This window comes from Oncorhynchus clarkii, chromosome 32 (genome assembly GCF_045791955.1).
Source record: "Oncorhynchus clarkii lewisi isolate Uvic-CL-2024 chromosome 32, UVic_Ocla_1.0, whole genome shotgun sequence".
Taxonomy (NCBI): domain Eukaryota; kingdom Metazoa; phylum Chordata; class Actinopteri; order Salmoniformes; family Salmonidae; genus Oncorhynchus; species Oncorhynchus clarkii.
In genome coordinates this window covers 66295-81802 of record NC_092178.1, presented here as the reverse complement: position 1 = coordinate 81802, position 15508 = coordinate 66295, and the positions used below count along the sequence as shown (strand labels likewise).

Below are 15508 nucleotides of genomic sequence, written 5' to 3'. Positions count from 1 at the left end.
GCCAGAATTTTACGTAATTATGACATAACATTGAAGGTTGTATAATGTAACAGCAATATTTAGACTTAGGGTTGCCATCTGTTAGATAAAATGTGGAATGGTTCCTATGATGTGGAATGGTCTATGATTTGATAGAGCAGTCTGACTGAGCGGTGGTCGGCAGCAGCAGGCTCGTAAGCATTCATTCAAACAGCACTTTCCTGCATTTTGACAGCAGCTCTTCGCAATGCTTCAAGCATTGCGCTATTTATCACTTCAAGTCTATCAACTTCCGAGATTAGGCTGGTGTAACCGATGTGAAATGACTAGCTAGTTAGCGGGGTGCGTGCTAATAGCGTTTCAAACGTCACTCGCTCTAAGACTTGGAGTAGTTGTTCCCCTTGCTCTGCAATAGTCGCGGCTTTTGTGGAGTGATGGGTAACGATGCTTCGAGGGTGGCTGTTGTCGATGTGTTCCTGGTTCGAACCCAGGTAGGGGCGAGGAGAGGGACTGAAGCTATACTGTTACACTAGCAATACTAAAGTGCCTATAAGAACATCCAATAGTCAAAGGTATATGAAATACAAATCGTATAGAGAGAGTCCTATAATTCCTACAATAATTACAACCTAAAACTTCTTACCTGGGAATATTGAAGACTCATGTTAAAAGGAACGACCAGCTTTCATATGTTCTCATGTTCTGAGCAAGACCCTTAAACGTTAGCTTTCTTACACGGCACATATTGCACTTTTACTTTCTTCTCCAACACTTTGTTTTTGCATTATTTTAACCAAATTGAAAATGTTTCATTATTTAATTGAGGCTAAATTGATTTGATGTATTATATTAAGTTAAAATATGTGTTAATTCAGTATTGTTGTAATGGTCATTATTACAAATACATTTTAAAAATTGGCCGATCTGCTTTTTTTGGTCCTTCAATAGTTGGTATCGTTATCGAAAAATCATAATCGGTTGACCTCTACTCTACACTAGCTCGTTTTGTCACAAACTATTTGAATTTTAGCAACCAGGAAATGGCGGAGCTATTTCTGCATAGTGCATCTTTATAACGTTTGTCTTCGGAAAGTATTCAGACCCCATGACTTTTTCCACTTTGTTACATTACAGACTTACTCTAAAAGTGATTTAAAAAAAATCTTAACCTACATACAATACCCGATAATGAAGTGAAAACACGTTTTAGAAGATTGTAGAAAATGTTTAAAAAATAAAATACCATATTTACATAACTAGTCAGGCCCTTTGCTATGAGACTTGAAATTGAGCTCAGGTGCATCCTGTTGCTACAACTTGATTGGAGTCCACCTGGGGTAAATTCAATTGATTGGACATGATTTGGAAAGGCACACACCTGTTTATATAAAGTCACACAGTTGACAGTGCATGTCAGAGCAAAAACCAAGCTATGAGGTCAAAGGAATTGTCCTTAGAGCTCCGAGACAGGATTGTGTCGAGGCACAGATCTGGGGAAGGGTACCAACACATGTATGCAGCATTGAAGGTCCCCAAGAACACTCAATTCGACCACTTTGAACATTGAATGCACACTCAATTCGACCACTTTGAACATTGAATGCACACTCAATTCGACCACTTTGATACTTTGAGATTTTTAGCGAGCAAAATTTAAAGTAAAATTGTAATGCTGATGGTTGTGGCAGTGGCTAACCAAATCACAGATTGCGGCCTCCTTGTCCATAGGCAGCTTTCAAGGTAAGAACATCCTGCTTGCACTCCAGGAGGATTGTCCTCCCCTGAAGTTCTGGGTGTTTGAAAATGTTCTTGTTCTAGTAATTAGTTTCTCAGTCACCCAACCTTCAAAAACATTTAATGAATATCAATATTCAGGTGGTTTGTGCCTACTAGTTGAAGATCCTTGGCATCATCTTAGACACTATGATGCGTTTCAGTTGAGTCCCCCTTTCATCTCTGCCTAACGTGCACAAGGCTAAAATATAAAATTAAATTTGATTCCTGGAGCACTTAATATCCTATGCTTATTTGTATGACTTATTCAAAACTGTCCATGAATGACTGCAAAAATACATCGCCTGATATCATTCATTTTCAGACACAAGTAGCCATATCAGATTTCAAATATGTGACCCGTTTCAGGAAACTAGGCATGTCATGACTTCACAGGAGAGCCATTTAAACATGCTTTAAATTATTATTATTTTCTTTCTAAATTTGTTTTTGGGCATAAATTACTTCTGGAACATGTTAACTTTCATGTGCCTTAATAACAAACTTGTATGTCATCTGTAAATATGAATAAAATTGTTAGAGGAGAGGAGTTAGAATTGGTCTGCCATATTAGCAGTCAGTCTGTGTTAATCCTGTCGAATGCTGCTTTTTTAAAATGTGGTGTTGCTCAACTTTCTGCAGGATCAAGTTTTTAAATCAGTGGAATTAGAGTACGATAGCTACAGAGATGGAGAAAGCACCTGTCTCCGGATTCCATCTTCAAATTCAGGGCAACCGTGGCATGGCAGCCATGCATGATATATGCGGATAAGATTGTAGTTAGCTAACGCTATACTTATTTCCAGGTATTACACATTTCTAATTTTGAGTGGTTTCGTTTCAAGCTAAAGTGTGCTAAGCCCTCCTTTTCCTGTAATCCATGATCAGGTCCTTTGTCATGCTGACGTTGAGGGAGAGGTTGTTGTCCTGGCACCACACTGCCAGGTCTCTGACCTCCCGATAAGCTGTCTCGTCGTCAGTGATCAGGCCTACCACTGTCATGTCGTCTGCAAACTTGAAGATGGTGTTGGAGTCATGCGCTGCCACGTAGTCTTGGGTGATCCGGGAGTAATCAAATCACATTTTATTAGTCACATGCGCCAAATACAACCGGTATAGACCTTACAGTGAAATGCTTACTTATGAGCCCCTAACCAACAGTGCAGTTTAAAAAATACAGATAAGAATAAGAGATCAAAGTAACAAGTAATTAAAGAGGAGCAGTGAAATAACAATAGCGAGACTATATACATGGGGGTGCCGGTACAGAGTCAATATGCGGGGGCACCGGTTAGTTGAGGTAGTATGTACATGTAGGTAGAGTTATTAAAGTAACTATGCATAGATGACGGGGGGGGGGAATAATCAGAATTAGTTGGGTAACATAGATAAGATGTTTTATTTTCATGATATGCTTATGAGTTACTTCTCATCAGAATGTATCTTGTTGTACTATAGTGGTGGCCATTTGCAGTTATTTGGGCCGCAGAGAGGGGAGGGGTCAAGCTTGTCTTCATATGTAAACATATCTTTTAAATCAATTATCTTGGCTCCACAATGTCTGTGTGCCAGTCACTGTGTCTCTGTGATCTTGTCAAGGAGGGGGTATTTGATATATGCCTGTTGATAGGTTTTGTTTTATGGTTCTGAGATCGAGAAAATAACATAGTTTAGGAGACAAAGCTGAACGATAATTTATGGCCAATGCTGTCTGGCTATGTGTGTCTTTGCTATAAAGGATCTCAGTTGCAATGTGTAAGGACTCTCAGAGAATTCATTTATAGACACTGAATTGATCTGAGATTCACAGGGTTGTGCATGAGCTCATATAATTAAAGATTGACTTTATGATAACTCTGACTTGTGTGTGGTTTGCTCTCATGATTTGGTAAATACAGGAAATTTCCACGACAGGGGCAATGCAAATAGTCAGGGTAGCCATTAGATTAGATGTTCAGGAGTCTTATGGCTTGGGGGTAGAAGCTGTTTAGAAGCCTCTTGGACCTAGACTTGGCGCTCTGGTACCGCTTGCAGTGCGGAAGCAGGGAGAACAGTCCATGACTAGGGTGGCTGGAGTCTGACAATTTTTAGTGTCTTCCTCTGACACCACCTGGTATAGAGAGAGGTCCTGGATGTCAGGAAGCTTGGCCCCAGTGATGTACTGGGCCATACGCACTACCCTCTGTGTAGTGCCTTGCGGTCGGAGGCCGAGCAGTTGTCATACTAGGCAGTGATGCAATCATGCTCTTGATGGTGCAGCTGTTTAATCTTTTGAGGATCTGAGGACCCATGACAAATCTTTTCAGGCTCCTGAGGGGGAATAGGTTTTGTCGTGCCCGCTTCACGACTGTCATGGTGTGTTTGGATCATGTTAGTTTGTTGATGTGGACACCAAGGAACTTGAAGCTCTCAACCTGCTCCAATGCAGCCCAGTCAATGAGAATGGGGGCATGCTCAGTCCTCTTTTTCCTGTAGTCCACAATCATCTCCTTTGTCTTGATCACATTGAGGGAGAGGTTGTTGTCCTGGCACAACACGGCCAGGTCTCTGACCTCCTCCCAATAGGCTGTCTTGTTGTCTGTGATCATGCCTACCACAGTACAGGAGGAGACTAAGCTTGCACCCCTGAGGGTCCCCCGTGTTGAGGGTCAGTGTGGCAGATGTGTTGCCTATCCTCACCACCTGGGGACGGCCAGTAGGTCTAGGCCAATATTATTGGCACAGGGTCTACTACTCGTGTTTCAAAGTTAGGATTCCAATAGGACTAATGGAAGACTAGATCAAAATCACGTCTGTCTGGTCTGTCTGGTCTGGTCTGTCTCGGGCTTCGTTTTAAATTGGGAGCTTTGTGTTTGAGAGAAGGTGTTTGTGTTGACTGACGATTGAAGGTTTCCTAATGCAGTGTTTTCCCCTTACTGACGTGGGCATTAATATGGACTTGGACCCCACTTTTCTGCTTTAACAGCCTCTACTCTTCTGGGGAGGCTTTCCACTAGATGTTGGAACATTGCTTGCTTCCATTCAGCCACGAGCGTTAGTGAGATCGGGTACTGATGTTGGGTGATTAGGCCTGGCTCGCAGTCAACGTTACAATTTATCCCTAAGGTGTTCGATGGGGTTGAGCTCAGGGCTCTTGCAGACCTGTCAAGTTCTTCCACACCGATCTCGACAAACCATTTCTGTGTGGACCTCGCTTTGTGCACAGGTGCGTTGTCATGCTGAAACAGGAAAGGGCCTTCCCCAAGCTGTTACCACAAAGTTGGATGCACAGAATCGTCTAGAATGTCTTTGTATGCTGTAGCATTAAGGTTTCCCTTCAGTGGAACTAAGGGGCATAGCCCTACCCATGAAAAACAGCCCAGACCATTATTCCTCCTCCACCAAACTTTACAGTTGACTCTATGCATTGGGGCAGGTAGTGTTCTCCTGGGATCCACCAAAACTAGATTTGTATGTCAGACTGCCAGATGGTAAAGCGTGATTCATCACTCCAGAGAAAGCCTTTCCACTGCTCCAGAGTCCAATGGTCGGCGATCTTTACACCACTCCAGTCAACCATGCGTAATACCAAGTGTTATCTTAGGCTTGTGTGCGGCTGCTTGGCCATGGAAACCCATTACATTAACGGTTATTTTGCTGACGTTTCTTCCAGAGGCAGTTTGGAACTCTGTAGTGAGTGTTGCAATCGAGGACAGACAATCTTTACGCGCTTCAGCACTCTGCAGTCCCATTCTGTGAGCTTGTGTGGCCTACCACTTCACGGCTGACCTGTTGTTCTCCGAGATGTTTCCACTTCACAATAACAGCACTTACAGCATTCTAGCAGTTGACCGGGGCGGCTCTAGCAGTTGACCGGGGCGGCTCTAGCAGTTGACCGGGGCGGCTCTAGCAGTTGACCGGGGCGGCTCTAGCAGTTGACCGGGGCGGCTCTAGCAGTTGACCGGGGCGGCTCTAGCAGTTGACCGGGGCGGCTCTAGCAGTTGACCGGGGCGGCTCTAGCAGGGCAAACATTTGATTAACTGACTTGTTGGAAAGGTGGCATCCTATGACGGTGCCACATTGAAAGTCACTGAGCTGTTCAGTAATGCCATTATACTGCCATTGTTTGTCTATGGACATTGCATGGCTGTGCTCAATTTTTATACCCCTATCAGCAACGGGTGTGGCTGAAATAACCTAACCCACTAATTTGAAGTGGTGTCCACATACACTTCAAAAGTATCTGGATCCAACAGATGCATATCTGTATTCCCTGTCATGTGAAGTTCATAGATTAGGGCCCAATTAATTATTCAATGTAGGGATTTTCTGAACTGTAACTTTGAATATCTTTGATTTAAATATACATATATACATTTATTTATTTTCCGGTGTAGTTTCCACTTGTAGGTTGTGGTGAGTTTGTCTGTATGGCTGATGGGGTTGTACACTTCCCAGTTCTCAGCCTGGCCATTTGGATAATTGTTCCTCTGCTGACACCCTTAGCCCAGTGTGTGAATCCTTTGACGAGGTGTGTGTCGTGAAGGTGTGTTCGGAAGATATCAATTGCGTAGGCGCTTTCTCTCTATCGTCTCCTTTTCAAAACCTATTGGATTAGAAAGCCAGAGGTCTGTCCCCTCTGACCTTCTCCTCCAATGGGTTTTGAGGGGACGTGAAGACAACACCTGGATTGTACAATATTATTATTCTCTAAATTCTTCAAGCTGTCAGGTTGGTTGTTGATCATTGCCATACAACCATTTTCAGGTCTTGACATAGATTTTTAAACGAACTCGGCCACTCAGGAATATTCAGTTTATTTTTTATTTCACCTTTATTTAACCAGGTAAGCTAGTTGAGAACAAGTTCTCATTTACAACTGCGACCTGGCCAAGATAAAGCAAAGCAGTTCGAAACATACAACACACATGGAATAAACAAACAATCAGTAATATAGTAGAAAAGTCTATAATCAGCATGTATAAGGCACTGTGTTCTTGGTTAGCAACTCCATTGTAGATTTGGCCTGGTGTCATAGGTTATTGTCCTGCTGAAAGGTGAATTCATCTCCCAGTGTCTGGTTGGAAAAAAGACAACCAGTTTTCTTTCTATGATTTTGCCTGTGCTTATCTCCATTTAATTTTTTATCCTGAAATGCCTCAGTCCTTAATGATCACAAGCATACCCATAACTATGCTTGAAAATATGGAGTGGTACTCAGTGACTTATTTGATTTGTCCCGAACATAACACTTTGTATTCAGGACAAAAAGTGAATTGCTTTGCAACATTTTTTGCAGTATGACTGTTTTCAAGTCACCATTGGCCTCATGGTGAAATCCCTGAGCAGTTTCCTTCCTCTCCGGCAACTGAGTTAGGAAGGATGCCTGTATCTTTGTAGTGACTGGGTGTATTGATACACCATCCAAAGTGTAATTAGTAACTTCACCATGCTCAAAGGGATATTCAATGTCTGTTTTTAATTTGTACCAATCTACCAATAGGTGCCCTTTGTGAGACATTGTAAAACCCCCCTGGTTGTTGTGGTTTAAGCTGTGTTTGAAATTCACTGCTCAACAGAGGGGCCTTACAGATAATTGTATGTGTGGGGTACAGTGACGAGGTCATCCAGCTCTCACACAGTCCCTGCAATTTATGTGACTTGTTAAGAAATGTTTTACTCCTGAACTTATTTAGGTTTGCCTTAACAAAGGGGTTGAATACTTATTGACTCAAGACATTTAAACTTTTCATTTTTAATTAATTGTGGCCTGGAGCCATTACAGCCCTGGGGTGGCCTGGAGCCATTACAGCCCCGGGGTGGCCTGGAGCCATTACGGCCCCGGGGTGGCCTGGAGCCATTACGGCCCCGGGGTGGCCTGGAGCCATTACGGCCCCGGGGTGAACGCTCCCCTTAACATACTGTAGCACTCCTTGGGCAAACATCTGCAGTCATTTATCAGACACGGGGCTCTCCTCTCTGCAGTGTTGTTCATGCCTGAAACTGAAGCCTGCCAGCAGAAAACTCCTAATCAGGAGAGAACTTGTCTAGATTGTACAGCTGTACTAGTTTAGTATCAAGTTACATTTTATCACATGCTTGGTAAACAGGTGTAGACTAGCAGTGAAATGCTTACCTGCAGGCTTTTCCAAACAATGTAGCGAGAAGGCTAAATAATACAGTAATAATACACAATGAGTGTGCTAGTACAGACTCCATGTTCTGTTTCATATCTGTGGGCCGGAGGACCTCAGTATTGTCATAGCGTTTGCTGTCATTAAATGTGAAGATTGTTATATTATCAAATCAATTCTGTGTAATGGTTCCGTAATTAAACGAATCATGGAATAGTAATTAACTAGGTAGTCGGGGCACCACGGGAAAATGTTTATGGAGTTGCAATTTCCTGAATTTAACTCAGATATTTTCATATCTTATCGATTAGTCTTCTATTAATGCATTATTACCTAATCAGTCTCATTCTGAACGTCACCAACCCTAGCATAGATCATGAATCAGCGATATACAAATTGGCTTAATTATTTATTTACCAACTAATCAATCACAGAATTACAAACACACACAGTAGGTCATACATTGGTTACTAACATGATACAAATAATAAGTCCCTGGACAAAACCGATATGATGGCTTGGTAGACAAAGGAAAGGGGTGGGGACAGCTCGAGCAGGAAACTCGGTGGACCCGCTGTAATACAGTTGATAACTACACTCATGGAAATGCTAATACTTTGAAAATGAACAGCCGCTCATTCAAAAATAAATAGCATTTTATGTATTTGTGAGCGTATGCCTTTGTTGTCCCTCTGTGATTGCATGTCCGCCTACTGGATGATAGTTCGTTAGTCTCTCGTTGCGTTCCCCAGAAGTCTTTTGTGGTTGTAGTTTTCTCAGTGGGCTGTGTCTGTTGATCTGTTAGAATAGATGCTTCAGTGGTATCCTCGTCCTAGACTTACGCACATTTTCAGCTGCAGGCGGGTAAGGGGCATCTAGGATTTGCTCCTTTTGTAGTAATCTATTGGTCTCCCTTTTTCTAACCATTCGTGATGTCCGTCTCCTTGGTTTGTAGAGATTTAAATTCCAACCATTTCAATATGTAGCTACCGCTTCATGCTTTCTGGTCGGAAGTTTTTGTATTGGAGTAGAGGGGAGGGGGGGCATTCCATGACGCCGATGTAAATGTCTGTGCTTACGAGGGTGTCGCTACTGACTGATCATAAGTTACTATGAAAAACAATTCTCATTTAGTACACTAACATTACATCTGTAGTTCTGTATCTCAAATGGTGTGTTCTGTAGTTCTGTATCTCCAATGGAGTGTTCTGTATCTCCAATGGAGTGTTCTGTATCTCCAATGGAGTGTTCTGTATCTCCAATGGAGTGTTCCGTATCTCCAACGGAGTGTTCCGTATCTCCAACGGAGTGTTCCGTATCTCCAACGGAGTGTTCCGTATCTCCAACGGAGTGTTCCGTATCTCCAACGGAGTGTTCCGTTACTCCAACGGAGTGTTCCGTTACTCCAACGGAGTGTTCCGTATCTCCAACGGAGTGTTCCGTATCTCCAACGGAGTGTTCCGTATCTCCAACGGAGTGTTCCGTATCTCCAACGGAGTGTTCCGTATCTCCAACGGAACTCCGTATCTCCAACGGAGTGTTTCGTATCTCCAACGGAGTGTTTCGTATCTCACACGGAGTGTTTCGTATCTCACACGGTGTGTTCCGTATCTCACACGGTGACACCGTATCTCACACGGTGTGTTCAGTAGTTCTGTATCTCATACGGTGTGTTCAGTAGTTCTGTATCTCATACAGTGTGTTCTGTATCTCAGACGGTGTGTTCTGTATCTCAGATGGTGTGTTCTGTAGTTCTGTGTCTTGATGTGATTACTGGTACTGCACCTTTGACTTGCTCTTTGATGAACCCAACACACGTGTCATGTTTCACCAGGAAGTAGTATAATTATCTTGTTTCAGTGCTCCAATACTCCTTACTGTATATCTTTTTCAGCACCCACTTAGATGTTTCATGACATTAACTAGCCTATGTCCCAGAACACTTCTCTGACCACACATTAGATAGTATCTATTGATATTAGTAAACTGTTGAGGAATATTTCCAGTGTTGCACATGTTTTCCGTACTAAATGAGGAAATGTCTTCTCTAACTGAAACAGTGAGAACACTTCCCTTGACCGAAACGTCTGTCTCTGACCCTGTTTCTGTGTTCAGTCACTGACCCACTCCTTCTCTCCCTCCAGGTAGTGTGTGGTGTCCAGAACAGATCCAGCCCTGTGGGCCATACGAGACCAGACCTGGAGAGCAGGCCCAGGCCGCCACCAGAGACCACCACCATGTCTTACCAGCCTGCGCCTGCTCCTTAACACCCTGTCCCCCCAGCCCCTCTCACCATCCCCCTCCCTCCCTGTGGATGCCCCCCTGCCTGGTGGAGGAGGAGCCTCCTCTGGTGGGGAGATGAGCCTGCAGCAGCTGAGGGGGGATCGGGGGGGTTCTGGGTCTGAGAGGGACCTCCACTCAGCAGCCTCCTCCATCAGCCTGCCCTCTGTCAGGAAGGCCCCCAAGAAGAGACGCCTCTCCCTGCGCTCGCTGTTCAGCCGGCGCCACCGTGGGGATCGAGACCCCAAGAGGAAATCACAGGACTTACAGGGTGGCGGTGTGGATGGGATCGCCAGCGTGGAGAGCATCCATTCAGAGATATGTCATGGAGACAAGACCTCAACGCTCTCCGCCCCCGTTGTGGCCTCTTCCTCCTCTGAGTTCCTGGAGTGTCCTCTCTGTCTCCTCCGCCACGCCAGAGACCGTTTCCCTGACATCATGACCTGCCACCACCGCTCCTGTGCGGATTGCCTGCGCCAGTACTTACGAATAGAGATCAGTGAGTCGCGCGTCAACATCAGCTGTCCAGAGTGCTCTGAGCGGTTCAACCCCCACGACATCCGCATCATCCTGGGAGACCAGCCCCTCATGGAGAAGTACGAGGAGTTCATGTTGAGACGATGGCTGGTGGCTGACCCTGACTGCCGCTGGTGCCCCGCCCCCGACTGCGGGTAAGAGACACACACCTCACGGCAATAGGCAGAGTTCATTATCAGTCATTACGGTTCATTTGTATTTCTATTTATTATGCCAAGGCAGCAGCAGCTACTCTTCCTGGGGTCTGGCAAATTAAAACGGTTATATATGATGAAGTCAATCTCTCCTCTACTTTGAGCCAGGAGAGATTGACATGTATATTATTGTTAGCTCTATGTGTACATCTATGGGCCAGCCATGCTGCATACATAGACAATTTACTCAAAGCCAGTGGCATGTCTTTAGTAAAGATTGAAAAAAGTAAGGGGCCTAGACAGCTGCCCTGGGGAATTCCTGATTCTACCTGGATTATGTTGGAGAGGCTTCCATTAAAGAACACCCTCTGTGTTCTGTTAGACAGGTAACTCTTTATCCACATTGAATGTCCTTCCCTATAAGCGTGCTGAAAGTCTGTTGTCAATTTTAATTACTGTAAAATAGCATTGTAACTGATCAAACCATTTTTTCCAGAAGTTTACTAAGGGTTGGTAACAGGCTGATTGGTCGGCTATTTGAGCGCGTAAAGGGGGCTTTACTATTCTTAGGTAGTGGAATGACTTTAGCTTCCCTCCAGTTCTGAGGGCACACACTTTCTAATAGGATGAAATTGAAGATATGGCAAATAGTGGCAATATCGTCCACTATTATCCTCAGTAATTTTCCATCCAAGTTGTCAGACCCCGGTCGGTGGCTTGTCATTGTTAATAGAGAACAATAATGTTTTTCACCTCTTCCACACTCACTTTATGGAATTGAAAATTACAATTCTTTCATAATTTGGTCAGATATACTTGAATGTGTAGTGTCAGCGTTTGTTGCTGGCATGTCATGTCTAAGTTTTCTAATGAAAACTTCTTTAAAGTAGAAATATCCATCGTTTTTGTGATGAATGAGCCATCTGATTCAATGAATGATGGAACTGAGTTTGCCTTTTTTCCCAAAATTGAATTGAAGGTGCTCCAAAGCTTTTTACTATATTTTGTTGTCACTTATCTTTGTTTCATAGTGTAGTTTCTTCTTGGGTGCATGTTTATTAGTAACTGGGATAAGCAATTAGATAACTGTGTGAAGTTGTAACGTCTGGTTGCTCATTACACCACGGACCAACAGATATTCTTTCATCAACATATGAATCACTACAAAACTTATTGTATGACCTCTTATACACTATATTAGGCCCAGCCTGACCTCTTATACACTATATTAGGCCCAGCCTTTGGAACTTTGGTTTTCATAGATATTGCTATACTATATTGTGATCACTACTTCTGATGGATCTGGATACTGCTTTCAATCATATTTCTGCAGTATTATTAAAGATGTGATCAATACATGTTGATGATTTCCTTCCTGTGCTGTTTGTAACTACCCTGGTAGGTTTACTGATAACCTGAACCAGGTTGCAGGCACTGGTTACAGTTTGAAGGTTTTTCTTGAGTGGGCAGCTTGATGAAAGCCAGTCAATATTTAAGGTACATGTTTTAACAACTTTTCTGGGATGCTTGCTTGTTTTCATAGCAGAAGTAGACATTCTCATGTTATTTATGTTTGTGCAGAGTGAGCTGCACACAGTGGACTTCCTACTAGGGCACACCGCCTCAGTGCTAACAGTATACATCTGGTTCATATGCACATTATTACTGTATACAATAGCTGTAGGATCAGTAGAGGCATTCAGGGCAGTTAGAGGGACATAAATTAGGTTACTTACATTGTCTACCAATGCCACTGGTATAATGTACATTTTGCTGAAGCATTATGATGACTCAGCGACACAATGGTAGGGATTAACTGAGCTGGGCTTGGGTCATTGATAAGTCATTGTCTGAATGGTAGGCCAGGTGTACCGAGTAACCAGATCAACAGGTGAAAGTTTAAAAAAAAATAGGTTGTGTTTCTGATGAGTTTGTGTGATATTAAGCTCCAGTGGTAAAATGTATTTTTGTATTTCAGAAGTGCAACACTGGATAATATTAGTGTCCTGCCTGCCGAGCCCTATCCTGTCACATGCTACTCCCATGTTATCACTGAGTTTTTAAACCCAGAGGCACAACATCGCCACACTTCCCAGAATGCCTGTGAAACAGACCAGGCCGGTGTTGGGAGTTTGAGAAGTCATTGAGAGAATCTGAAGGCACAACCTAGATTCAAGACAATGTCTTACAGCTGTAATATGCACCTTTTCAGACAACCTGACCAAATTCACCTAGAAATGGGAGTCTTTCCATGACATGACCAGGTGACGGCTATGATCCCTTATTGATGTCACTTGTTAAATCCACTCAAATCAGTGTAGATGAAGGTGAGGAGACAAGTTAAAGGATTTGTAAGCCTAGAGAGAATGTAGACTTGGATTGCGTATGTGTGTCATTCAGTGGGTGAATGGGCAAGGCAAAAGATTTAAGTTCCTTTTTGAATGGGTTATGGTAGTAGGTGCACCTGTGTGTCAATGCTGCTGGATTTTTTACGCTTAGGTTTCCTCTGTGTATCAAGAATGGTCCACCACCCAAAGGACATCCAGTCTACTTAACAGAGCTGTGGGAAACGTTGGAGTCAAACATGAGCCAGCATCGCTGTGGAGCGCTTTGGACACCTTGTAGAGTCAACATGAGCCAGCATCGCTGTGGAGCGCTTTGGACACCTTGTAGAGTCAACATGGGCCAGCATCGCTGTGGAGCGCTTTGAACACCTTGTAGAGTCAACATGAGCCAGCAAGCGGAGAATCTGTTCTATCAATGAGAATGACAGATCTATAACAAATAGCCAGTCTAAGAAGTGGAAATGTCATTCTCATTGATAGAACAGATTCTCCACTTCTTAGACTGGCTTTCAATGAGAATGACAGATTTACACTGAGTGTACAAAACATTAGGAACAAGTTCCTAATATTGAGTTGAACCCCCTTTTGCCCTCAGAACAGCCTCAAATCGTCTGGGATGGACTCTACAAGGTGTCGAAAGCGCTCCACAGCGATGTTGGCCCATGTTGTGAAACATCTTTCCACCACTCCCCTGGATAACCACCAAGCCTCGGGGTGATATAGAACATGGTCATGCTCTGATCCCATATCTCTCCTATTGTTCTATACTAGTTGTCTTTATTATCCCAGCAGCACCTATGTTTTTAAGGATCTGCGTATGACCACAAACTTTGGAGATCCCATATCTCCATAGTTTTGTGAACGGGAAATTCCCTGCTGCAGTATATCAGAGTTCTGTGCTCAGCTCTTTTGCTGCCAGTTGTTCTCGGTGTATCATCCAACGTGTCCATATAGCAGAAAGAAACACATTCATAACTAGTGCAGAGGCCTAATCATCCCCTGTGCCGTTTCATGCTCCCGAATCGTGAGACGGAACAATATGTCCTCATGAATAGCATCCGGTGACCTGTTTAGCCAACAAAAGTCAATGCATGGTCATCTGGGCCCTCACAGCTAACGTCCATTTGGAGAGTATAAGCTGGGGAGTTTGAGTCGTTCCGTCCGTTTTCTCTTGATTGCTAGCAATAGCATACATTCTTTGTGTTTTCTGACAAAGGTATTGGTGTGAGTTTCTGTCCCTCTGCCTCCACACACATTGTTTTCACCATATCAATTGCAGCCGGTAATAGGTAGGCTGTCATTGTAAATAAGAATGTGTTCTTAACTGTCTTGCTTAGTTAAATAACATTAAAAAAGTCTCTGCAATATCGTGTAGTTTCATAGTGTAGCTAGTGATTCACCATGGGAATGATTTAGTGATTCACCATGGGAATGATTTAGTGATTCACCATGGGAATGATTCAAGTGAAATGGTCAAGTGCAGTCTTTTCCCATGATCTCCGGGTTCTCTGTTTGAGTTTTATTCAAATGTAAAAGATGATTTAGATTTAAGGTTAACCACGTTTCATTGATTTTGAGGTAGAAAGACGATATAGATATAACGTTACACCAAAGTATGTGGACACATCTTGAAATTAGTGGATTTGGCTATTTTAGTCCCCTCAGCAATATTCCAACACAGTTCTACTTTTCCTGGTTGTCCTGTAAAGGAAATGGTAAAACACTTGATACTGGAGGTCGACCGATTTAGGATTTTTCAACGCCGATACCGATTATTGGAGGACAAAAAAAAGCTGATACCGATTAATCGGCCGATTTTTAAAATGCAGACATTTTTATACTCATTTTTGTAATAATGACAATTGCAACAATATTGAATGAACAATTTTATTTTAACTTAATATGATACATATGGGCTTTTGGATGGGTGTTCTTAAGGTGATTCCACAGGTTGGTGGTATTTTTTATTTAGCCGTTGCTTACATCTTTATCACAAATAAGACACCTTGCTTTCCCTGGTGCCAATTCCATGTAATAGTCCCACACTGGTGCTCTGCTTTTCTCTGCCATCTGTAAACACACACACAGCTCTGAAGTGACAATGGTACTGTTCAAGTTACCTGTGATGAATGTTGAAAACAAAAACTGTCATTTCTATATGCAAGAAATCCTATTTTAATAATGGACATGGTAAGAATTGACTACCAAAGTGCGAGTCATAATTCCCATGACACCTTCTAGCAAAATCTGAAAAGCGGTTCCTTCATTCATTTATTCCATAGGATATTTTTTAGATTCACTTAAAATATGGTCTGTTTCATGTAGGCTTACACCACCTTGCCAATTT

At 43.0% G+C, this 15508-nt stretch overlaps 1 protein-coding gene across 9 annotated transcripts in view; it reads left to right on the top strand.

The window, feature by feature from the left end:
- Positions 1-15508, top strand: part of LOC139391829 (ring finger protein 19A, RBR E3 ubiquitin protein ligase) — a 55800-nt gene that overhangs the window by 18219 nt on the left and 22073 nt on the right. For all 9 annotated transcript variants that reach the window (XR_011629611.1, XR_011629613.1, XR_011629618.1 and 6 more), the window contains exon 2: positions 10010-10816. Coding sequence is in view for 1 of the 9 variants with exons in the window: in XM_071139413.1 (XP_070995514.1) it covers positions 10224-10816 (593 nt within the window). In the remaining 8 variants the exon portion in view is untranslated. The remainder of the gene's footprint in view (positions 1-10009; positions 10817-15508) is intronic.